The sequence below is a fragment of the Protomyctophum bolini genome, assembly GCF_963924005.1.
Source record: "Protomyctophum bolini genome assembly, chromosome: 18".
In the NCBI taxonomy this organism is placed as follows: Eukaryota; Metazoa; Chordata; class Actinopteri; order Myctophiformes; family Myctophidae; genus Protomyctophum; species Protomyctophum bolini.
The window spans coordinates 24,780,900-24,804,871 of NC_137879.1; the positions used below are offsets into that span (position 1 = coordinate 24,780,900).

Genomic DNA, 23,972 nt, shown 5'->3' on the forward strand with positions numbered 1-23,972 from the left:
AGAGTATTGAGACAGTACAACCTGTGCTCCTATCACTTTCATGATTTAATTTCACACAATTGATTATTGTCTCAACTTGCAATTGCTTATTGTGTCTATTTTCTGCTGGGCCTTGGGGTTTATTTGTTTGTTTGGCATACTTGACAATGACACAAATTGTGTCATTTTTATGACTAACTGACAGGTCCACATAACAGTCATTGCCATTGTTGATGGAGTCATTACCTGTTTGACTTGAATGGTGACTTTTCTAGGACGACCTTGAATGCCATAACTGATCTCCACTGCTGGCACTTTGCTTAGTTTCTTAGGGCGAATTGTACGCATGGACTGCACTTCCACCAGTGGAATCACAAATGTCCTCTCCTGCAATCAAAGGAAATAACAACATATCACAGTGTGTCTGTGGCATACAGTAAAAAATATGTGCAGTCCCAACAATTAAATATGTTCAGAAACTGTAGAAGTTTGTGGTTAAGGTTTTTTCAGTCGATACTTCAACTGTCCCATTAGTTTTAAGCCGTTGTTTTTCTAAGCTATTGTGCATAGAACTATGCAGAGACTGATTTTACAGTAACTACCAGTAGTCAATTACCTGTGATTTGGGGTGGCAGAATAGCACCCCCTCCTGGTTGATGGCCACTAAACAGGGTGAGGGACAGCCACGCTGGCTGACCTTCTGAGCCAGGAAGGTACTGGAGCCAAACAAGGGCATGGAGCTGAGAAACTCTGCAGGACAGTGAACAGAGACACATCTCACACCGGATTAGTAACTCTAATTGTCTGATTTAGAATGTAATAAAAATTAGAACAGAACAGTATCTAGCAGAGCAGAAAAGGAAAGGAAATCAAACGCACCAACAAATCGTATTTTGGCATCTTGAGGGGTGAGGGATTCCATGGCAGCCAGCTGGCCCAAAAAGAAGGAGTGAATTTCCTCAAGGTTGCTTTTGATGCCATCGTGTTGCGGGAGGTACTGCTTTAACTCAGGCCTTAGTGGGAGTTAAGGAGAGGAGAGAAAAGATAACGGGGGAATTCCCATGCCTCAGAGAGTATGTATACGGTCATTTTCTTTGAAGTCTGTGAATTCCAAATGCATGTGATTTACTTACAATGATATCTGGTTAGACAGTCCCAGAGCCAGGTGCTGCAGGGCTGACAGCTCTGCCATCTGCTGGACTAAGGGGGAGCCACTGCCAGGCAACAGCAAATTCCCATCCAGGTAGTCACCTAGCACCTACGTGCACGCACGCACACACGCACAAGCACACGGCACAGGCACACGCACACACACACAAATGTGTGTGATTTACTTACAATGATAGCTGGTTAGACAGTCCCAGCTAACGGCAAATTCCCAACCAGGTAGTCACCTAGCACCTACTCGCATGCATGCGTGCGTGTACCTGTTGGTAGTGAAACTCTACATAGAGTTCACTGCAGAAGGAGAGAGGCTGCTTCCATATGACTCGGCTTAACGACAAGATGACAGAGGTGTCATCCAGGAAGTCAAACAGATACTCCTCTGGGTGGAGAGGGCGCACCGTTCCATCTGATGAGAGGACAGGAGGGAAAGAGAGCAGTGGATTCATATTTCATTCAGAATAAAAAGCAGGATTAAGTGGAGAGTATGTATAAGGTACATCATTCGTCAGAGATGTTTACCATGGGGCCAGTTAACATGGATGGAGAACTCTCTGACTTCTGTAGCCTGTGAGACCCCCATCTCCATGCAGAACTGTGCCACCACTTCCCCTGCCACCTGTGCAGAAACGGTTATTCGTGTTAATGTGAGACCATTAAATTGTTTTCATAGAGGAGTGGGTGACAAGCAGAATAACGCAACAGATGAATCAATCTTACACTGAAACTCTCTATCTTGATGGGGAAATCCACACCACCTGGTAGCTGAATGGCGATGTGACGAGAACGTTTCCCCACCTGTGAGTGGACAGACAGACTCAAGGACCGTTCTGACAGCCATGCAACATACTGAAGGTAAATGGGGTTGTAACAGACGTGCATGGATTTGCATTTCACTTTACCAGGAGAGCTTCCAACTCTGCTTGAGAGGGGACGGTACGACGACCTCCATAATTGAGAGTGCGCTGCAGGTTGTCTTGACACGTATTGGCTAATTCTGAAGGCATATGAATATAAATTAGTGTGTGTGTGTGTGTGTGTGTGTGTGTGTGTGTGTGTGTGTGTGTGTGTGTGTGTGTGTGTGTGTGTGACTGTGTGTGTGTGTGTGTGTGTGTGATAAAGGTAAGATAGATTCTATCGATGCACATCAAACAATAATGGTGAATAATGGTTGTTTTTGATCAATTTAACTTGATCAATTCAATAGCCCAATCTAATCACCTGGTAGATCAAAAAGAGATGGTTGTACAGTATCCGTGGTACGAGTGTGTGTGTGTGTGTGTGTGTGTGTGTGTGTGTGTGTGTGTGTGTGTGTGTGTGTGTGTGTGTACCTTGGTACGAGTGTGTGGTCTCATGAGCGATGTCTCTGTGTGTGTACCTTGGTACGAGTGTGTGGTCTCATGGGCGATGTCTCTGTGTGTGTACCTTGGTACGAGTGTGTGGTCTCATGGGCGATGTCTCGCAGATGACGTTTGACATACGGAAGCAGGATGTTGGAGCAGGGGAAGAAGCCTGTCGCCAGGTTCAACAGACGCCAACCCAGAGTGCAACGCTCCCTGTGGACACGGCAACCAGAGGGTTAAATTGTAGTAACTCTTTTAGCCATTACTCATTTGCTATGATCACACACACATGTATAGTATTCCACAAAATACATGAAACGTGCTCACTTGACACAGTTTGTCGTTGTCTGCTTGATAATCTGGCAGTAGATTTCATCTCTCAGTGCCTCTTTCTCCTTCCCTAGCTAATAGAGGAAAAACAGAAACACATCAATAGATTAAAAATACCAATTGAATTGTCTTTCAATTCTAATTCAGCTCAGTGACATTCTTGAAACACAGACCTGTAAGATGAAGAACAAACAGTCTATCTGGGTGAGGTCTTCCTGCATTGGCATGTCACCCATGAATTGCATCAACCCTGGAGAGAGTAGGGGAAGGAGAGGGGGGCAGGGGGTACGATTAGGCAATACATGAGCCAACTGGTAGAGCAAGAGGAGTAGTAATGATGTGGATGCTAGATTAGTTTATAGCAGCTCACCACAGAAGGACTGGACAGCCAACTCATTCATTTCAGGGTCATCGTAAAAGATGAGGGATTCTTCTAGGAGGACCTAAGTAAAAATAACACCAATATTGCATTAGATGTGAAATGTGTGATGAGGGATGATGAAGGCTGAGGTTTGCTGTCCTGCCTTACATACCTCTGTGTGCTCCACCATCTCTGAAAAGTCCCATGAACTAGTTGGTCCACCTGTTTCCTTCACTCTGTGATGTGAAGAGTTTCAGAAAATCATGACACAGCACATGAACGTTGCAAATCAGAAATCACAAACCTTACTCAATCCGACCAGAACCAACTTGCTGATTCGTTTACCTGAAGTATTTCATTGCAAAGTCAGCCATGGTGTACTGTAGATAGTCCATCTCAGACCCCTGGACTGAGCCATCTCTGCTGTGCAAGCCTGAATTGGCACTGGGCGATGGCCTAGAGGTTGGAGGCCTGGTAGGCCGACCAGCTCGCATGCTTTTCCTCCGTTCATCTCTTCGGTCGAGATGGACACAGTGGTAGTCTGGGGCGGCCGATGGCTGAGTGGCGTCTTTGGGGAAAAGCCCTGAGCGCCCTCCAACGGTGCCAAAACACCAGCCTGCAAGAGGGTAAAAGTATATAAAATGCAAGTGAGTGGAACAGCAGATATTATCTCCAGTATGGTTCCCAAACATGACGTCTTCAGAACGACACACCAGAATTACATAATAAGAATACATTAATGAATGTATTGATGTCAATATAAGATCCATATTTTTTCAAAACATCATGGCTTACGTTTGATAGGATTTTCAAAAAGAAGTACGCCTTTCCGATTAATTTGATGTGGAATTTAAATGATCTGAAATGATCTGAAATGTCTAATGTATCGAGTAATATTATAAATTATTATAATATTTGTTATATGTGTTCTTCTCTTCTCTACCGCTTTTTGAGTGCACTTACAAATCTGAAAGCCTTATGATGACCTCACCTGGCTGAAGTCCTTCTATTGGTAGAAGCTTGATGACATCACCCTTGCTAAAAGTGAGCAGGCTCTTGTCATCAGTCACAAAGCTCTTCAGAGCGACCACGTGGCCTGAGTCCTGAATGGTGAGACAGCATCGTACGTAGGTAAGCTTAAAGGTTGAAAACGCTTCTGCAATGGTACTTAAAAATGGCTTTACTAGCCAAAGAAGGAATCCATGCCATGCCATGGTCATAAGGGTCAATGCTGAACAGGTTGATGGTGAGCGTGAGGAAAATACCTTGATGAGTTCCCTGCTGAAATGTTGGATCATGAAGGTGATCTGAGGTGCTCTGGAGGACTGTAGTTTCAGCTGTTCATTCTTCATTTCCAGTTCCACTGTGTCAGCCCCTCGAAGCTCCACAGACAGCATCTCAGCAAAACTATAACCACACACACACACACACACACACACACACACACACACACACACACACACACACACTTTGAGTTTATACTTACATCCGACATCCGCACAGGTGAATGTAATACTGTAAACAACAACGTTGTGCACAGACATACCTGTAGCTCTTTAGCAGATGGAGGTGTTTGGGGTTGATGCCTGATGCGCTGACAATCTTCAGCAAACGAATCCCACGATGAGAAATACCCAATACCTGAGCATCACCGCTATCGGCCTAAAACAAGAAGATACGCATACATATATTTACATACAGTATGTGCACATTGAATACGATTTTTGACTAATTTAGTGGAATATTTGACTAATAAAACCAAACACATTATCGGCTATGAGCATAACTGTAGTCCTAGGTTATCCGAAGTTAACATACTTTTTTCCTGTTCTGGTTCATTGTCCCATGGGTTTGTTTGATTTGCTCGGCAGCCGATTTGATCCATGAACATATTAAGTTGTCATATGTGTTTCCGGCTGTGTGTGTGCAGAAATTCAAGATACTGTACCAGCGCTTACCTTCACAGGGAACAGGCGAGAAAAGTAGTTTTCCCAGTTATCTCGAGCAGCGATGACTATCCTCTTCTTCATGTTGTCATCCTGGATGGTGCTTATTGTGGTGCCCACGTGAAAACTCGCTACAGAAGAGAAGCAGTGGATGAGATTATGATGTGATCAATGGTAACATTTACAGACAACTATGTTCTACAAACAAACTGTGGCCAGACAAACCAGGTGTTTACATGAAGCTTTTTTATGTGTGTGCAGATCCTTTTGCATTTCTGTGAGTCTCTCTGTGTGTCTGTCTGTGTGTGTATGTGTATGTGTGTGTATGTATGTGTATGTGTGTGTGTGTATGTGTGTGTGTGTATGTGTATGTGTGTATGTGTGTGTGTGTGTGTGTGTGTGTGTATGTGTGTGTGTGTGTGTGTGTGTATGTGTATGTGTGTATGTGTGTGTGTGTGTGTGTGTATGTGTGTGTGTGTATGTGTATGTGTGTGTGTGTATGTATGTGTATGTGTGTGTGTGTGTCTGTCTATGTGTCTGTCTATGTGTGTGTGTGTCTGTCTATGTGTCTGTCTATGTGTGTGTGTGTCTGTCTATGTGTCTGTCTATGTGTGTGTGTGTCTGTCTATGTGTCTGTGTGTCTGTCTATGTGTCTGTCTATGTGTGTGTGTGTCTGTCTATGTGTCTGTCTATGTGTGTGTGTGTCTGTCTATGTGTGTGTGTGTCTGTCTATGTGTCTGTCTATGTGTGTGTGTGTCTGTCTATGTGTCTGTCTATGTGTGTGTGTGTGTGTCTGTCTATGTGTGTGTGTGTCTGTCTATGTGTGTGTCTATGTGTCTGTCTATGTGTCTGTCTATGTGTCTGTGTCTGTGTCTGTGTCTGTGTGTGTGTGTGTGTGTGTGTGTGTGTGTGTGTGTGTGTGTGTGTGTGTGTGTGTGTGTGTGTGTGTGTGACCCCTGGCTGCATATGTTGAGGACCATCTGACTTCATGTACTTGTCTTAGACAATGGCCTCCTCTGACAACAACGGCTGTTGAATAACCGAGGAGGCATGCGTTCTGAACGCATGATGTCACAGACTAGCTTCCAAGTACTGATGATGATACTGGATACTGAAGTACTCTGACAACGGTAACCGGTATTACATAACTGAAGAGTCATGCGTTCCCAACAGGCATCACCCTAGAATTCTGAAATCTGAACCACTATTACCATATTTTTAGAGGACAATTGTTAGCCAGTCACACCCAGTCATATGATATCATGTTGTCTTCTCACCCAGTAGATCTTTCATCTTTCTCTTCTCCTCTCTGGTGATCCTCAAACAGCTGTGGGAGTAGGTGTCCCTCATGATCTAAACACCACACAAAAGGAATGAATGAGCAGTGAATGACTAGTAACCGGTGAATGTCTGGTGAATTATGATGGAACAACCTTCACAATTACAAACCTGTTCACATAACAGATTGAGGATGTAGGGGCGGTTGAACTTCTCTTTGGGATAGAAAACCTGTTTATATTAAACAAAATAACACACATATGTGTTTGTGAAATGTAATTATCCATCTAAAAATAACATGCAGATGCTAAAAACAGTGTGCACATTGTCTTGTGCGTGCATGCGTGCGTGCGTGTAACTCGTGCATGCGTGCGTGCGTGCAACTCGTGCATGCGTGCGCACTCTAACCTCTTTGCGTAGGAACAGCTTCCCAGGCATGGCTGCATAGGAGAAGGAGACACTAGCAGAGAATCTGAACAGCTGAGAGCGAACGCCATCCTCTTCTGACATGGGCTCTGCACACCAGAACAGATTCAAAATTGAATAATAACTGTACCTGTAACTGTAACTCAAATCCTATGGATCTTGGGATAACATAACATAACATAACATAACATTATGCCTCATAGTCATAACGTGTCATTTTAAGAGCTTTGCGCGCAAGAATGTTTTTAAAAGGCTAAATATAGTGACATTTAGCTTTTTATTTGTACAGGGCAGCAAACCAAAACTATGCTGTCTCGTTGTTTTTTCATCTGTTGTATGTCACACCTAAAGTTGTTGCAGCCACTCAACTAGCCACAAATAGTGTTAAGAAACAAATGTGTGCTACAATATAACTGGAACTCACATTTATCTAAATAAATGCTACATAAAAATACCTTTTTATGTCTGAAAAATGTATGAGATATCTTTATGTGAACCACTTTGTTTCTTTCTTTCAAAAACCATTAGTGTACTATAGGGCTTTTAATTAACTGGAATGATATAACTATGTCTATTTCATGAGAGCTAAGTGTTATGTTTTGGGGGACGGGCAGTCGGGCACCTAGCTCAGGGGCGGCCATGGGGGGTGGGTCTGGGATGGTCTGAGGGATGGGGGCTGGAGGTGGTGGTGCTGGCGGGTTGTCTCGGGGGACAGACGGGGGTTTCTGGGAGCGCTGGGAGCCGAAGAGATCAGCCAGGGAGCGCTGCTTCTGTCTCATACTATGGGAGATGGAACGAGGACCCCTACTGGAGGCAGGAGAAGGTGGCGTAGGAGGTCTATCGGCTGGAGGGCGAGGCTGCTTCACTTTGGCTTTCCCTGGAGGAGGTGCCCACTGCTTCTGTGAGCAGTTAGCAGGGGGAGAAGAGAAGAGAAATCAAAGTCAGGTGGAAGACAGAGCTCTCGAACACATTTGTTTTTCTCATATATTGTGACTATTATTTGGTACTGACGATCCTCACCTTCTGTGGTTGGACCTTTTGTCCTCTGAGCTTAGCTAGAGCTTCCTCTTTTGGGTCACTTTTCTTCACAAATTGGATACCAGGAACTCTGTAAAGACAGGAAAAAACTTCATATTTACTTGCAAAATAAAGAAATAATTTGTATTGATGCGAACTTTCCAACAGCCAACACTGTGCACTAGCCAATGCAGTGGAGGGTTATGTAAAAAGTATTTAAGCTAAGATATTTGGCCATTTTCTATTAGAGATTAATTTGAAATGAAGAATAGTGAACGGTGTACACATTTACACGAGGTGGTACTGGCAAACCATAAAGATTCACTCATTTCAAGTCTATGAAATGGACTTCCATTCCTATTTTTGTCAGGGGATCATGAACTTTCAGGGCATTAAAACTGGATATTGCATTAGGTTTTTCTTTTGTTTGGTTTCCCCCCTTTTTTCCAGCTCCATAAGCATGGCCTTCTTTGTCCCAGCATACATCTAGCTCACCGCAAGATGGGTGTGGGGGAGCTTTGACTCTGACCTAACAGGCTCAAAAGGCGCGGGTTCTTGGGCAGCTCTGTTGTTGTACTGTTTGATGATGTCTCGGATGCTGGAGGAGGGTTCATCGCTGGAGCCGGAGAATGGGGCAGGAGTCGGCCTAGCAGAGTCAGTCTCTCTGGTGGGAGGTGAGGCAGGACGTCTCACTGTCAAGACGAGAAGGATCGGAGAGTGACTACTAACTTATTGTACAAGTACAAGAATGAAGTGTGACTACTGACTAACTATACATATACAATACTATACAATTGAAGTAAAGGTTGAATAAATTAGTGAGAATACGATTATATACAGTGTATAATCTGTGTATAGGCCTACTGTAAAAGCAAACAAATGACTAGCCTATTAAAGAAAACAAAATAAACAAAACAACAAATCCTGAAAATAAACACAGCAAAGAAAATGGCAAAGAAGAAAAACCATGGGTCCAAACAATCATTACTTCATAAGAAAAGAACAAACAAGTTGTGCCTAACCTATCAATCCTTCTGTATGAAATTTGTAAGGCAATATTATCAAGTTCTACAAAGCAGTCTTGGAAAGGAGGGATCCCCAATTTCACTAGTTCATCTTCGTGTGCTTACCCTGAGGCTTAGGGGCTGTCTACGGGGGTGGCCGAGGTGGCGAAGGAGATGCTTACCCTGAGGCTTAGGGGCTGTCTGAGGGGGTGGCCGAGGTGGCGAAGGGGATGCTTACCCTGAGGCTTAGGGGCTGTCTGCGGGGGTGGCCGAGGTGGCGAAGGGGAGCGCTGCTGTCTTGGCGGGCTGACTGGGGTGGGCCGAGGTTTTGGCTGTTTGGCTGGAGGGGTGACGATGAGAACATGATATGCCTTAATGATCTGCAGTGTAACATCAATTATCAAAGTACAAACTGTTGATAATGGTGGTAATAGCAAGCAAGCTGGGTATATTACACTCAGTATCGGTACATGTTAATGTGCCACTTACAGATCTTCTGGAAGTAATGCTTCCTATCCCTGAAAGACTCCAGATCATTAGGCTCAGTGTTGTCAATCTCTGGCTGTAAGTGGAATATAAATGATATACAGTATTTACTATTTATATACACTATACTATATACTGTACTAGTCTGTATGAGTTACAACGCTTTAATACATTCAGTACTACCAACACAAGCTCAATATGAAATGTCTTTGACAAAAGATATACCATTATTAATACAAATGTTTATTATAATTTTTTTAATTTCCTCCTTGTTTTTAAAATTCCTCCCATGTTTGTATAGATATAGAGGATGCGAGTGAAGAGAACCTCATGGATTCGCAAGCCGCATTATTTCACTTAACAGTAGAGTTTCACCTGGAGGACCTAACGCGTGTGGAGGAACATGCTATCCCTCACGCACATGAGCACACGCATACATACACACAGACATACACACACCTCTGGCTCATAGTGCCTGGAGCTGGTGGGACGGCGTTCAGACTGGCGCTTCTGCTGCTCCTGGGTCTGCTGCTGGGACAAGGTCATCGCCTGCATGGTCATCTGCTGGGCCTGTGGAGCAGGGAAGGGGAAGAGGAGGGTGAATGAAAGCCAGGTCCTCACAACTCACACGGAGCATGTGGTAGTGCACTCGCTGGTTGAGCCACCATGGGATGTTTATTCATGACCTCATTTTGTATTGCTGTTACATGCAGAGTCAGTCACCCTATCCTCTCTACGGTCTCACCATGAGAAAGGCCTGTTGGTTGATGAGGGCCTGCTGTGTTGCTGCCATCTGCCCAGGGTCAACAGCAGGCATGGCAACTTGGGGCATCATCATAGCTGCAGATAATAACGGACAGCATGAAACACTGCATACTGTATGTTACATGTTAATGTAATAATAATAATAATAATAATGTAATCATTATGTTTATGCATTACGTTGCATGGTTGGCATCATATGACTGGCACCATACGTGGGCATTCCTGGATAGAGTAGAGACCATACAGAAAACTGAGCAATACAAAGACACACAAGTGCTTATTAACCTGTCCAATATTGTGTGATAAGGACAAAAATGGACATATTTAATAAAGCCATGTTGTACGATAGATGGACTCGATAGATAAACAAGGGGATTATGTTGCTGTATCCAAACAAGACAGTTCTCCCCTATAAAATAATGAATGTTGAGACATAATTCAACAGATTGACTCCCCTCACTTACCCATCGCATAGCCTGGCATTGTCATCGGCATACCTGGAAAATAGAATTAGCATTTCTAGTTTTTATTTATGTATTATTAATTTAGAGTAGCCAATTATTTTTACCCCATTGTCTTCCCAATGTAGTCGTTATGCCAATGAATTCCTCCCCACGCACATTTCTGTGTGTTATCAGTTGTATCCTACTGACTAACCTGTTCTAACCAGTTGTATCCTACTGACTAACCTGCAAGTGAGACGCCCAACGGGAGGACTACCACCACGCTTTCTTTACCGATAAGGGTTTGATTCCTCCGGCTTCTCTGGACACCCCAATGGGCTGTATTTGAGGGTGGACAGACTGCCAGGGACTGATGCGGTTGCCTGTTCAGTGTTCAGTAGGGCAGTGGTTCTCAAACTTTTAAATGTATGTTTTATATATATAGGCTTTTCTGCCTTTAATGATAGTACAGTGGAGATTGACGTGCAGGAATGGTCCACCAGCCTTGGGAATCCAACACAGGACGTGCTGTCAGAGCATCAGAGCCTATAATGGTAGACTTGGCCATCAGCGCCGCCTAAACTTTAACACCAATGAGGGTCCATTTGGTTCCATTTGTAAACTCTCAGACCTGTAAGAGTGCATTTAGAACCCCCTCAAGGAAACCTGAGGGTGCGTGGACCACACTTTGAACCACTGCAGTAGGGGGCTGAACAAGGGGAAGTGGAAATTGGCAAAATGGCTAAATTGAGATATAAGAAATGGGGAAAAAGATTAAAAACAATCCTGAATCAATTCAGTACAACAACAATATACCAGGCCATCATAAGCTAAAAGTGATAGATTTTGTGAAGGTGGAGAGGGATATACTGATGGATGGATGGAAGGTCCTACCTGCTCCATACATGCCAGGGTGCATCGGTCCGACACCTCCTCCGCCTCTCATCCTCCGATTTAACATGGCCATTCTCTCCATGTCCTATAGACACACACACACACACACACACACACACACACACACACACACACACACACACACACACACACAATCACGCCCAAGAAGGAAGGAAACACAAACCACACATTGTAATAAGATACAAATGGAGATACACAATCCATTGGAACAAGCTTATACAAGAAGAAGAGTTTAGTAACAGGATCAATGTGTGCTTTTGTGAAACCCATATGTGACAATTTCAGGTATAAGCGAGCGTAGGAACTAGGAACACATGCAACTATATAGTGCATAGTATATAGCTATGAAATTAATGGAAGAGAGGTTTTAAAACACTGACTGGAGGTCCTTGGTCCAGTACGGGATCAAATAGGTCATCTAGGTAGGCGTCCATCTGTCGCCCGCGACCTGGAAACATGGAGCAGAGGAGCGGAAACAAATATTACACAACAGGATCTGATGGCTCCAGTGTTGCCGCGAGGGTTAAATAAATTAGTGGCTGAAGCCATCAACCATCAATAAAGAATTACTTCCTTATTGACCCAGCCAGTCGGCCACTCTGGGTGAATTAATTAAGCAAGAACACTACCAAGTGAAAGTAAATCCATGATCGGAAATAAGAAAAAGAACAAAGTAAATCCAAGGACCTGATACTGTACATTGGACCCAAGGCACACTTTGGGTGTGGCTTGGGTGTAAATGACATGAATGCCTACCCTCTGCTGGGTAATCTCTGCTCCAGGGGGCTGAGTCAAACGCAGGCAGCTCAGGAGCCTGCATAGAGGGGGCCGGTGGGATGAAGCCGTCCAGATCTCGATTTACCATCCTGGAGAAAGCAAAGGAAAGAGTATAGGATAGAGCAGTGTTTCCCAAACCTTTAGGCTCAAGACCAAAAAAGAGATTAGACATTTGCCCGGGACCCAAACTACTAAAAATAGCAGATCTTCGTGCTGTGGTTGTGAGCTTGTAGAAATCTTCGATTTCTTTATGAAATTGCTGAAGAAATCATTGAATTAGTTTTTTAGTTTTGGCTTTGATTTTTTTTTTTATATGTTTTAAAATAATAATAATTAAAAACAAAATGTAGGAAACAAAAATAAAAGGACCCATAAAAATGTGTGTTTGGGAACCAGTTAGTGGTCTAGAGGGTATATGCAGCCCATCCTGGTTTGGATTTAGAGCTTTCCTCAAAAGAGCACAACAAAGTTACAAGCTAAAGATAACATAATATGTTATATGTAATACATAATTTGTGATATTTTTCATCTGTTTGTCAATTTGACATATGTCAAATTGACAAAAAGATGAAAAATATCAAATAAGTCAACTACATATTAGATAAGTCTAAGGTTGTGGGTATAAATGCACTGTAGATGTTGGCTTTTCTCTACCTGTCTCCTTCCCCATTGAAGAGGTAGTCAGAGGCCTGGGAGGACGGTGTGCCTGGTGGAGGCACCACTTCAGCCTCAGCACCAGCCAGCAGGTCCATGACGAAGTCAGAACCCGCCAGGTCTGACCAGCCCTCATCAGCCAGCAGAGACACTGACCAGCCCTGTGGACCCTCAGGTACGCCTCTACAGGCATGCACATGCACATGCATGCGCATACACCCACACCCACACCCACACCCACACCCACACCCACACCCACACCCACACCCACACACACACACACACACCCACACACACACACACACACACACACACCCACACACACACACACCACACACACACACACACACACACACACACACACACACACACACACACACACACACACACACACACACACGATATGGCATTTAAAATAGCCACAAAAATGGCCTGGAAAATAGCAGATCTATTATTTTATATTACTATAGCAATGAAACCAGGAAGACTGTGGAGTGTCAAACCATATACCGGTAGTTGTTTTTATTTTCACCAATGAAAGGACTGATTTGCATCTGTGTGCTCATGAGCTTATTATTTATAATGATGCAATAAAATGTCATAGGCACACCTTTAAACCTTTAAAGAGATAAGCAGGCAGGACAGTGGTCACATTGCCAGGCACAAATATCTGCATTTAGACGTTACATGGCTACCTGAAAAGGAGAAGCCATGATGCCAGCTGCTCTCCTGTGGTCCAGGACTCCACCTCAGCTGTCAACTTCTCATCTGAAAAAAAAGGAAAGAGAGGAAAGGAGTCGGACCATTTAATCACGTTGATAAAGCTCGCTCACATACATATCACACGCACGCACACACGCACGCACGCACGCACGGTTTTCTGACGAGCAGCCTGACCAATGCCAGATTATTTAAAGGTCTGAATGCAATCCTGATTTTGGAGTCCTAGACCATGATTACCGATGCTTTGACCGATATGCATAATCTTCGAATGAATCTGAAAAACTTTGGTTTGATTAATGTTTCTATTTGAGAACATACAGTAGGCTACATGTACTTATATGGAAAAAAGCCCCTGAACCCCGTTCAATAATGACATATTTGAAAGTGCTTAAAATCGGAACAAATTGGCTGCATAATTGCAGCTACAGATGTCATCCAAAAATGTCAAATAATCTCTCATCTATTGGCTAAATTGGTATATCAGTCTGGCTCCAGAGGCCACAACAGTCACAGAGAGGAACAGAGAGAGATAAAGTCTCAATACCATTGAAGGTGTGTACATCCAGCACCATCTTGCCCCTCCGCTTGTTGGTGGTCCACTCCAGCTGAGTGGGGGGGTAGAGGCGGGCAGCAGGGGCGGGCAGCTGGAGAGAGGTCAGCAGCTTGTGTTGGCACAGAGAGCGGTACTCGCCTGGACTGCGGTCTGACACGTACCTAGAAAGGAAAAGTGGACAGAGGGAAAACACCGGCACCTTCACTTTTTAACCACTTTCAATTTGGCCTTCCAGTTTTGGGCATGTATATATAGGCGATCTACAAGCTCACAATAAGCTGCATCGCTTGGCTTGGAGATCTGTGTTTTCACGATTTGTTTTACAATGTATCATTTGATCTCGTACCATCAGGCAGGAGGCTAAGAGTGGCATTAACAAAGAAAAAGACTTGATTGTGCCAAGTGCACTGGACATTTTAAATAAGAACATGATTAAATATCTCTACCATCTAATCGCTACAGCCCATGCATGATCACTGTTGCTGTGTTATGGGAATGCATTTAATTACTATTTTATATAGTATTTTAATGCATTTGTGTATTCTATGTAATGATGTTTTTTTGTCGTATACTGACTGCCAGTGTGCCAAAGGCAAAGAAATGTCTGCATTTTCAATAAATAAATATTAAAAAAAAAAAAAAACAGATGTGGGTGACTGTAATTATTCATTCCAGTCAGGGTGTTCGAACAATTATGTAATTCTTAGTCGTTTGAAATTAAATGGTTAACAAAACGATGGAGTAGCACATCAATCTCGTCATGGTAGAATGAAATGAAAGTGAATTCAACCATTTGTAACTCAGATAGTCCAAATGGAACCTATCAACACAGAGAATTGAACTGTTGCCATTTCTGTGCGTCAAGTAAGCTAACCAGTCTAGACGAACCAGGGCTACAACAACCTACTTCAGCAGGGGTTTGTCCAGTGTCGGTGAGGGGGTGAACGCACTGAGGCAGCAGGCAAGCAGCAGCCATCCTCTGAGGCTGCTCTCGTCCTCTCTGCTGTCCCAGGTGCAGTAGGCCAGCTGGGCCAGGATCTCATCCCTCAAGGCTGGGCGGCTTTGGCCTTTCTCCACAATGTAGTTGCCTAACATATACTCCTGCCAGTCACTGAGGTCGGAGTCACCTGTAAATCGCAACACCTGACAAAGAAAAACACAATACGTATATAAACGAAAGTGCTAACCCAATTTAGTAATTATGCCTATACGGTTGTCCCGATCCGATCATGTGATCGGACATTGGGGCCGATCACGTCATGATTGGAATCGGATCAGGAGAAAAAAAAAACGTGATCGGGACATCCCTAGTATCAATATTATATCCATTATCATAATATTAGACTGTCTGTGATGTTGGATATTGTACTATTGTGATATGGCATAAGTGTTCTATATTGGATCGGGAAAAATCAGTATTGGCAGATACTCAAAATGTACTCCATAGTGCAGTGACAGAGAACGTCCTCCCCTGTTCATCTTCCCACACTCCAATACGGTCAGACATTGTGTTCAGCGTAGAGTATTTGAAGCCGCAGTCTGCGTGGCGGTGTGAGCAGTTTAACAACATAAACCCGCCATACTACCGTAATTACTTAGTGAAACGGACCCGAGTTATTTGGTCTGGTGCTTCCTTCTACACTCCAACTATCTTCACCAGAAATAGCAGATCTACAAGCAGCTCACAATGCGTTGCGAGCTTTTCAATCTGTTGTTTCTGGTAAAATCCCCCCTCAGAATTGAGATGCTGGGATTCAAGTGGCTAAGGCTCTTTACAGACTGAATTAATTCCCTTCTGAAATAGAAAGTCACTCAAAGGCAAAACACACTGTGCCACACCCACACCCACAGCCACCCCCCCCCCCCCCACACACACACACACACACACACACACACACACACACACACAAGACTGACTAGTTTGTAGAGGTCCAGAGCGGTGCGTGCATCGTCGGGCTCCAGAGGGCTCAGGGGTCTCTGGAGGGGGTGGTCCTGAGGCTGGCACCATGTGTCCTTAGAAAGACACAACTCATCAGTAAATAAAGTACCTTTACTTGACCTTTAGAATTAGAAACACTGTACTTTTGACTCCAATACATTTCTAGGAAGGGACCCAAACTTACAAAAATATATTATGAATTAAGCCCTATTTCAAGTATATAGTGGAAATAGACGATCTGCAAGCTCCCTTTTCCCTAAGCCAGGCCGAACTTGTACCTTTGAATACTTGAGTATTTACTTATATTTATTTTATATATATTTTACATTTCAATGAATCGTCTCATTTATCAGGGAGTATAGGAATCTGGGCAAGCGTCTACCAAAAGTGTCAGCATATCATACATGTGTACAGCAGTAGGTATACAGTGTGTTGTAGCTTACCTTCAGTATGAATTTGGCATAGCGAGAGAATGGGTATCTATCTATATCCTTTGGCAAGGAGAGTTGGTGCTCCGCCTTCACCTGGGGGGGTGCTACCTCTGTGACCCCTGAAGCATGCTGCCGCCCTGGTGGAGACACAAAGAACAACAATAACACACCGACGACTCAGTGATGGACTACCATAGTATTCATACATTTCATGTGATGTGATGTGATGTGATGTGATGTGTGTGTGTGTGTGTGTGTGTGTGTGTGTGTGTGTGTGTGTGTGTGTGTGTGTAGTTTTATCAAATACAATTGAATCATATATTGTAATCTGAATGCTGACCTTCCGCACTGCGAAGTCTGGCTGATAACTCCGCCGGGATCTCCAGCATCCCCACATCCTAGTAGGAAAATAAAACAGGTAAATATTGGAGTATGGTTATTAATTATTATCACATGGAGTAATTACAGAAGGAAGTATAATTCCTCCTTTCCCAACACAGTGGGATTGTTTCTGAAGAACTACTATAGTAGAAGAACTGTATGTTGTTGAATAGATGTTTTTATCATGGAATCAGTGTCAGATTAATAATCAAACTTACCATTCCAGGGGAGACAGACTCAGCCTTGGTGGCAGCCTTTACTTTGTTTCGCTCTTTGTTTTCCTGGAAGTGAAAGCAGGTCAGTCGATCAATCACACACACTCCTTGGTGAGTAGATCGATCACACTGCTTGGCCAGTCTATCATCTTGTCAATCATAGTGCTCTTATCTACAGTAACTTGCCGGATATTCATACAAGAGATGAATCCGCAGGTAGGAATTCTGGTTAAATAGAACACTACAATCTGACAAAAGAATACACAATATCACAGAGAAACAAATCAAAATCCATAATTGTCCACAGCTTCAGAATTTAGAGTTTTACCTTCCCTGTGGTCCAGTAATTAATAAACTCTTATTATACTGTACACTGTAAACACTCTCAGGTGAGTGAGCTTCTTTTATCCTGGGACCACAAGCAAACACTCAGCACTCCTTCATTTCTACATCAGGAATGCTATTCTTAGCAACACATCTTGTTATATAGGCCTGTGCCACCCATGTGCTCGTGGCCCCACCTCCAGTACTGGTCACAGTTACAAGAGTCCAGAAAGAGTGCCTTTTATCAGGACGTTTACAGCTTGGAAATAAGGTATTTCCTTTACATACAGAAATTTAGAGCTGGTGATACTTCACATTGCAAGATAAAGTGGACACTGCAGGACACACATTGGTGTGAGCTAAGCACATAACAGTTGATGTAAACATTTTATCTGCACAGCTGGTTCTCAGGCAGCTCAACAGTTTTGTATGGCTGTTTAATGTTTCAATCTCACTAGATTTTCATCAGCAATTTGACATTTTGGAGGGTCAAATGTTTTACTGTTGATCGTCAGGTCATTTTGTCCACATATCGATATAATCCTTACATATTATATTATGTCATATTATATTAACAGTACATAATGATGATGACATATTTCAGGAAATGGGGTTCGTGCAAACAAAGAGGACACAGTAGGCCATGCCCAACCACACCACTTCCTGAAAGGATTTAAATCAAATATAAGATGACTAATCATCATCATAAAGCTTAATATAAGAGTTGATTGATTGAAATATTTATTACAAAGACTGTTAACTGTGAGTGGACGACCCAATAAAGCATTACACTTGTTTACAAGAGGGTCCACCTTGTTCAATTCATCAAAACATTTAGAGACGTACAAATAGACACTTCTATATAGCCAAAGAACAGAACAGGAATTCGTCATAAAGCGATGTCCACACAATATATGTCTCAGTATAAATTGTGTTTATACTATATGAAATCTTTACTGTGAGAATTCAACCGCTCATTTAAAAAATATATATTCATAGTAGGCAAGAGCTTTGAATCATAATATGAAGTAACTTAAACTTCAATAGTCTTTGCTCTCTGTGAGCAGCAGATTGAACTACACTGTCCATAGTCCAACCCTATAATAAAACAATAACTCCAATTGCTGTGCCGGTAATAAAACACACAATAAATGACACCGTGGGATTGGAAACACAAAATAATACACCGATCCAACATTCTATTTAGCCCAGAGCCAATTAAAAAGAGAAGAAGGCGAGAACGGCAGACAAGCACAGGTCAAGAAACATAACCTGACTCTATGCTGTTTTGAAATCTAACACCGAAATGCATCTCCCTTGACAATTATTCATTCTGCAATGGGTTCCACACCAGACTGATTAAACAACAATGGTGAAGTAATAACATCTTTGCTATAAAGCTAACGCAAAATATTCAGAAGAATGAGAAAGCCTACCTGTCAGTGCATCTGGGTTGGAACCAAGTCTGAGAGGAAAGGTTTCAGTAGACGGAAGGAGAGATGCCCTGCCGCCTCCAATTTCAGTAATAGAGGTTGAAGTCCGAGACAGAGTGTGGTTGAAGGTGTGCACAGAAGTGAGTGTTGACGTGCGCGTGCGTGTGTGTGTGTGTGTGTCTGAGAGAGACTGTGTGAGTGTGTGTGTGTGTGTGTGTGTGTGTGTGTGTGTGTATACACTTACTATTTACTATATTATATATTTATATTATTACTATATTTGTGAAGGCCAAATGTCCCCATAATTATAGTAGAATCTGATAAATATGAATGGTTCCTTTATGATGCAAAAATAGTTTTACAGTTATGTTTGTAATTAGGAAAAGGTTCAAGTTCATTAGGGACAGAATTATTATGCCAGATCTATTTGTCGTGCTGCGACGTGTTATGAGCTTGTAGATCGGCTATTTTCAGCTTCAGGGTTGGGGTCGAAAATGTGAAAAAGGGAATGAGACGTAGAAGGTGGCGTTACAGATTTCAGGAGGATGTGTCTAATAATGGACTGTCACTCCGCTCACGTCCCAAACTGAAGTGACGAGCAACTGAAAGGCTTTGTTTATCAAGAAATCTTTGAACAAGACAGTCAATAAAAAATAATTCTTGTTTTTTTTATGATAAGCTTAAAGTTCACATCAAACACCATATGCACTCCTGTAACTTTCTCCGGAAAGTTAACCCTATCCTAACCCTAACCCTTCAAATCGATTTAAAAAATAATAATCAATTCAAAATAGCTTGATTTCACTGGCCCTGGCTACAATGTCTATAACCTAATAATCACAGAGTACAGACACCTATCAGAACGTGGCATGAGGAACATTTCAACCGCTTTCAAATCAAGAGCTTTAATTAAAGAGTCAATTAATTTAATTTAATTAAAGAGTTTCCTTACAGAGTTAACAACATCTTTCTTTATGATCTGTACATACATCCTGTAGTTAAAGATGATTGTATAGCACATGTACGAGCAACACTCGTACATGTGGCCACTGTGACAAATGCATTGAATGGCTTGTTGCCGACCTTTAGACTTGTGACACCCAAAGGTGTACAGTATGTCAACCCAACTTGTGGCAGCAAGAAATCATTTCTAAACCTCACAGCATCACAAAAAGGGTGTGGAATTCAATACATTCAACATCAACACATTCGTCCAACCCTACAACTTAAACAAATGGATCACTTTTAACATTATAAACAGTCCCACTGACAACAATGGCAAAGTTCAAAGTCTGCCTGGCATAAAAGAGAACAAGACTTGTTAATACAACTGGATATATGTAAGCTAGCACTGTGGGTGACAAACATCGAAGGAGAGATCTAACAATACAATACACGTAGGAGGTGGGTTTTTAGGGTGTGGATAACAGGGATGGGTGTAATTTTCAAGTTACGTCTTCAATATACCGTAGTTCTTCCAACGCTGCTTTTATTGCACAAGAGAGGTCAGGGCAGGGATTTATAGTACTATAAAGTCACAAACAAAACAAAATGGTTGCCAAGAAACCAAGTCAGGATCTTTCTCTCTGTGTGACTGTGTCCTTCAGTCTCGCTATTATCTGTCTTTCTCCCATTGGGTGTTTGTTTATGTGTGTTTATGTGTGCGTGCATATGTACCTTCCTCCATGTTTATGTGTGCGTGCATATGTACCTTCCTCCAATGACGTCTGTTGATGGTGTTCCTCGTTATCATCATGACCGCCCAAAACTGAGTAATGGACTGCCTCAAGCGCTTGTAGTGCTTCCTGCAGAAGACAGGGGGCATCGGTCACCTAGGAACATATTGAACGTCACTGCTCACTCAGACAGTGACCTCATTTCAGATGAGTGACCTCAAAAAATGAGTGACCTCATTTTCAGACTCTCTCTCTCTTGACATGTGTTTCTGTGCTTCATCACCTCTTCTGTGCACACACACAGTCACAGTCACGCTCCCTTGGGCTTTCCTACCTGGCCTGGTGTCCTCGTATGTGGCTCTGGATGACGATGGCCTTCTGCTTGAAGAACCTGAAGTTCCTCCTGCAGATGAAGCCCCTGATGTTGCGCTGGATGGTGACGGCTGCCCAGGTCTGTGTGCTGCTCCATTTGTCGTCCACACGCTGGTACAGAAGCTCCTTCATGAACACCTGGTAAAACACACAAAACAAAACACAGGCAGCGGTGTAACCACCAATGGTCGGTAAATTGTAAATGTTGCATTTACTGTATATAGCACCTTTATCCAAGGTGCTTTACAGAGATTGTGCATTACATTCATTCACCCATTCACACACACATTCACACACCGATGCCCGGAGGAAACCATGCAAGGCACCAAACCTACACATCGGGAGCAATTAGGGGTTCAGAGTCTTGCTCAAGGACACTTCAACAATAACTCTGGGGGAGTTCCAGGTGGCCCCCAGCTAAATGATGGAGTTGGTAACCAAATGGACCCTTATAGATCTTTAACTCTTGAGAGTGGAAAATGTAACCTCATTTTACATTCTCAAGAGTTACATTACTGTTAGTTGAAAACTTTAGCTACTAGTCACTTTGTAGATTTCGATTATTATCACAGAACACTTCAGCCCTATATCCATTTCGGCCATTTGAAAATAGCCGATCTACAAGCTCACGTGGATGATACCTTGGTGAGTCCCAGCTGATACTGTCCATCCTCCGCCTCCATCATCCGCAACAGAGACACCGTCTGGTCCCTGTCTGTAGCCTGGGTGGAGCGCTGCGCCAACAGTACTCCATACCTGACACACAGAGAGAGACAGGGAAAAAGTGAACAGAGAATATACTATTATACTATATAATATAATGTACTCGACTAGAGAAGATACGAAGATACAGGTACAACAAAATCCTCTAATTTATTTTTACACTCTCTGGAAATAAATGAATACAGATGATTTGTACTGTGTGTGTGTGTGTGTGTGTGTGTGTGTGTGTGTGTGCTGCTCAGCACCTCTCCATGAAGTAGGAGTATTGGAGACGGACAGGGTATCCCTCTTTCCTGATGTGAATTGTCTCCAGCATTCCAGCATGCCTCAGCTGGTCCAGCACATAATCCACATCGAAGATGCCAGGGAGCTGCGCGCGCACACACACACACACACACACACACACACACACAGTAACAACGTTTTTAAATAATGAAAATAGTGAATCTAAAAGCTCAATGTGACGCATCACAAGGCGTTGTGCAGTCTGGAGAACAAATGTATTTTTTTTCCAATGACAATGTTTCAACACATTAATTTATTCAAATGAATGGAAAGTATTCTATTATGAAAAATAGGTGATTGTGTAATTATTGTGACAGGCTCCCATGCAGGTCAAACATGTTTGACTGAATAGTTATTTCCAAATGTAACCTTACAGGTTAACGTCCGTGTGACAAATACTTTACCTTTACGTAGTTTGGCTTGACGCAACGGACAAACGTGGTTTTACACCTAGAGGCACAGAGGGAACAAAATGAAGAAAGAAACACAGGTTCATTCTAAAATAAAACAGCCATATTAAAAAAAGCATTATGTTCGTCTATTTTCACCAAATGTTCACCTCTGTCCAAATTCAGAAGAACATGAACGCTAGGGTTCATTAATTATCTTGTTTTACATTTCCAGCTGGTTTAATATCCCCCCTCAAGAGTAAAAGTGAAACTGCATTAGATGATGGGAGTGGGAGTGAGTCATTGCATGGTGATCCATCCATGTACCTTTCCAGGCGTGTTATGAGTTCGGCGAGCGACTGTTGGAAATGTGAGGAGACGGTCCAAGGCTGGTGACGGAGGCCCTTTCCTCTCCTACCACCCAGCTCCCTCTGCTGAACGTAGGCGTCCTGAACCTTCTGGAACAACTCGGAGACCATCTGGGACACAGCCGGTGAATGAACCAATTATCAACATAGGGCTTGGGCAGAAATCTTGGATCTGCATATTTCACCTTTTATGTTTATTTTTCTTGTAAATGAATGCCTTACTTCGGGAAAGTACATTGTCACATAAAAGTAGCAAAAATTGCCAATCTACAAAAATAATAAAAATCATTCCATTATGGGAAAAGTAACCGTTTTGAACATGCCGTACAAGGCAACGATACGATATTCAGTAAGTGACTAACTAAAGTACAGTAGCAGTAGCGTGAGCTGGCAGCACTGTTCTCTGAGCATCATGTCCATCATATTTAGGGAACACTAACAATGTGTGGGTAGGTTGTGTTGTTTTTTTTCTTTCACCTTCAGCCTGCTCCTGGCGAACAACTCCAACACCTCTGCGCGGAAATGGTCATGGTTCTTGTTTATGAAATTGTGGACCTGGGGACAGAGAGACTTTTATGCAGACTTTGTTGCTGCCAAGCCCCCTAATGTTGACCTGGAGAGGGTGTAGAGACAACTGCATGCCTCCTCGTCCTCGGATACACATGGTCATTATAGCTGCTTCTTCCCACCTGACACTGACAGCAAGGACTTTCACTATCTAGGAAACTAAGGAAAGGAGTTTCACTATCTTCCCCAGATTCCGTCCAGGAGGGGTCACTATAGAGCTACATCAGGCGCACCAGTGGTTCTCAAACATGGTCACCTCAAAGACCAAATTCATATTTATTTGGCCGCCGAACGCCTATCTGAAAATATTTTCTACCAGGGACCCCCAAATAATATTCATTCATGTTGTTCACAAATATTCATAATATATTATTGAAGATATTTTGGAAAAAGTTCTATCCTGGACATAATAGCTTCACAACAAGCTGCACAAAAACTCACGACATGTTGTGAGCTTGATGGTCTATTTCCAAACAGCCGGGCTTTGAATGTGCCCTTCATGATGTCCTGTGGCAGCCAAGTCTATGGACTTTTTATGTTTTGTCTTATTCATGCCCCCCGTGACGTCATGTGGCAGCCTAGTCTATCGACTTTGTGCATGACCCCAAAGGCTTCACACACATTTCTTTTTACACAAATCTTCTTTTCTGGGGTTCCCTGGCACAAAACATTTTTCAGACGGGGATTCCAAATAAATATAATTTT

At 42.9% G+C, this 23,972-nt stretch overlaps 1 protein-coding gene across 1 annotated transcript in view; it reads right to left on the reverse strand.

Moving 5' to 3' along the window:
- myo15b (myosin XVB) overlaps positions 1–23,972 on the reverse strand; it is a gene marked incomplete at its 5' end in the record, with an annotated part of 35,273 nt that overhangs the window by 426 nt on the left and 10,875 nt on the right. Inside the window, 48 exons of the mRNA XM_080790055.1 lie at positions 226–366; positions 596–729; positions 859–992; positions 1,113–1,237; positions 1,407–1,552; positions 1,666–1,762; positions 1,864–1,941; positions 2,046–2,140; positions 2,569–2,699; positions 2,814–2,890; positions 2,990–3,066; positions 3,187–3,259; positions 3,350–3,413; positions 3,523–3,793; positions 4,169–4,280; positions 4,443–4,584; positions 4,724–4,839; positions 5,136–5,254; positions 6,401–6,476; positions 6,573–6,632; positions 6,810–6,916; positions 7,450–7,726; positions 7,848–7,935; positions 8,374–8,536; positions 9,087–9,188; positions 9,338–9,410; positions 9,794–9,904; positions 10,080–10,174; positions 10,277–10,321; positions 10,564–10,596; positions 11,437–11,521; positions 11,838–11,905; positions 12,214–12,323; positions 12,889–13,071; positions 13,584–13,656; positions 14,156–14,325; positions 15,072–15,307; positions 16,082–16,177; positions 16,547–16,671; positions 16,875–16,932; positions 17,134–17,196; positions 20,599–20,692; positions 20,898–21,073; positions 21,577–21,691; positions 21,904–22,028; positions 22,348–22,393; positions 22,660–22,811; positions 23,178–23,255. Of these exons, the coding sequence (XP_080646181.1) occupies positions 226–366; positions 596–729; positions 859–992; positions 1,113–1,237; positions 1,407–1,552; positions 1,666–1,762; positions 1,864–1,941; positions 2,046–2,140; positions 2,569–2,699; positions 2,814–2,890; positions 2,990–3,066; positions 3,187–3,259; positions 3,350–3,413; positions 3,523–3,793; positions 4,169–4,280; positions 4,443–4,584; positions 4,724–4,839; positions 5,136–5,254; positions 6,401–6,476; positions 6,573–6,632; positions 6,810–6,916; positions 7,450–7,726; positions 7,848–7,935; positions 8,374–8,536; positions 9,087–9,188; positions 9,338–9,410; positions 9,794–9,904; positions 10,080–10,174; positions 10,277–10,321; positions 10,564–10,596; positions 11,437–11,521; positions 11,838–11,905; positions 12,214–12,323; positions 12,889–13,071; positions 13,584–13,656; positions 14,156–14,325; positions 15,072–15,307; positions 16,082–16,177; positions 16,547–16,671; positions 16,875–16,932; positions 17,134–17,196; positions 20,599–20,692; positions 20,898–21,073; positions 21,577–21,691; positions 21,904–22,028; positions 22,348–22,393; positions 22,660–22,811; positions 23,178–23,255 (5,415 nt within the window). The remainder of the gene's footprint in view (positions 1–225; positions 367–595; positions 730–858; positions 993–1,112; positions 1,238–1,406; positions 1,553–1,665; positions 1,763–1,863; positions 1,942–2,045; positions 2,141–2,568; positions 2,700–2,813; positions 2,891–2,989; positions 3,067–3,186; positions 3,260–3,349; positions 3,414–3,522; positions 3,794–4,168; positions 4,281–4,442; positions 4,585–4,723; positions 4,840–5,135; positions 5,255–6,400; positions 6,477–6,572; positions 6,633–6,809; positions 6,917–7,449; positions 7,727–7,847; positions 7,936–8,373; positions 8,537–9,086; positions 9,189–9,337; positions 9,411–9,793; positions 9,905–10,079; positions 10,175–10,276; positions 10,322–10,563; positions 10,597–11,436; positions 11,522–11,837; positions 11,906–12,213; positions 12,324–12,888; positions 13,072–13,583; positions 13,657–14,155; positions 14,326–15,071; positions 15,308–16,081; positions 16,178–16,546; positions 16,672–16,874; positions 16,933–17,133; positions 17,197–20,598; positions 20,693–20,897; positions 21,074–21,576; positions 21,692–21,903; positions 22,029–22,347; positions 22,394–22,659; positions 22,812–23,177; positions 23,256–23,972) is intronic.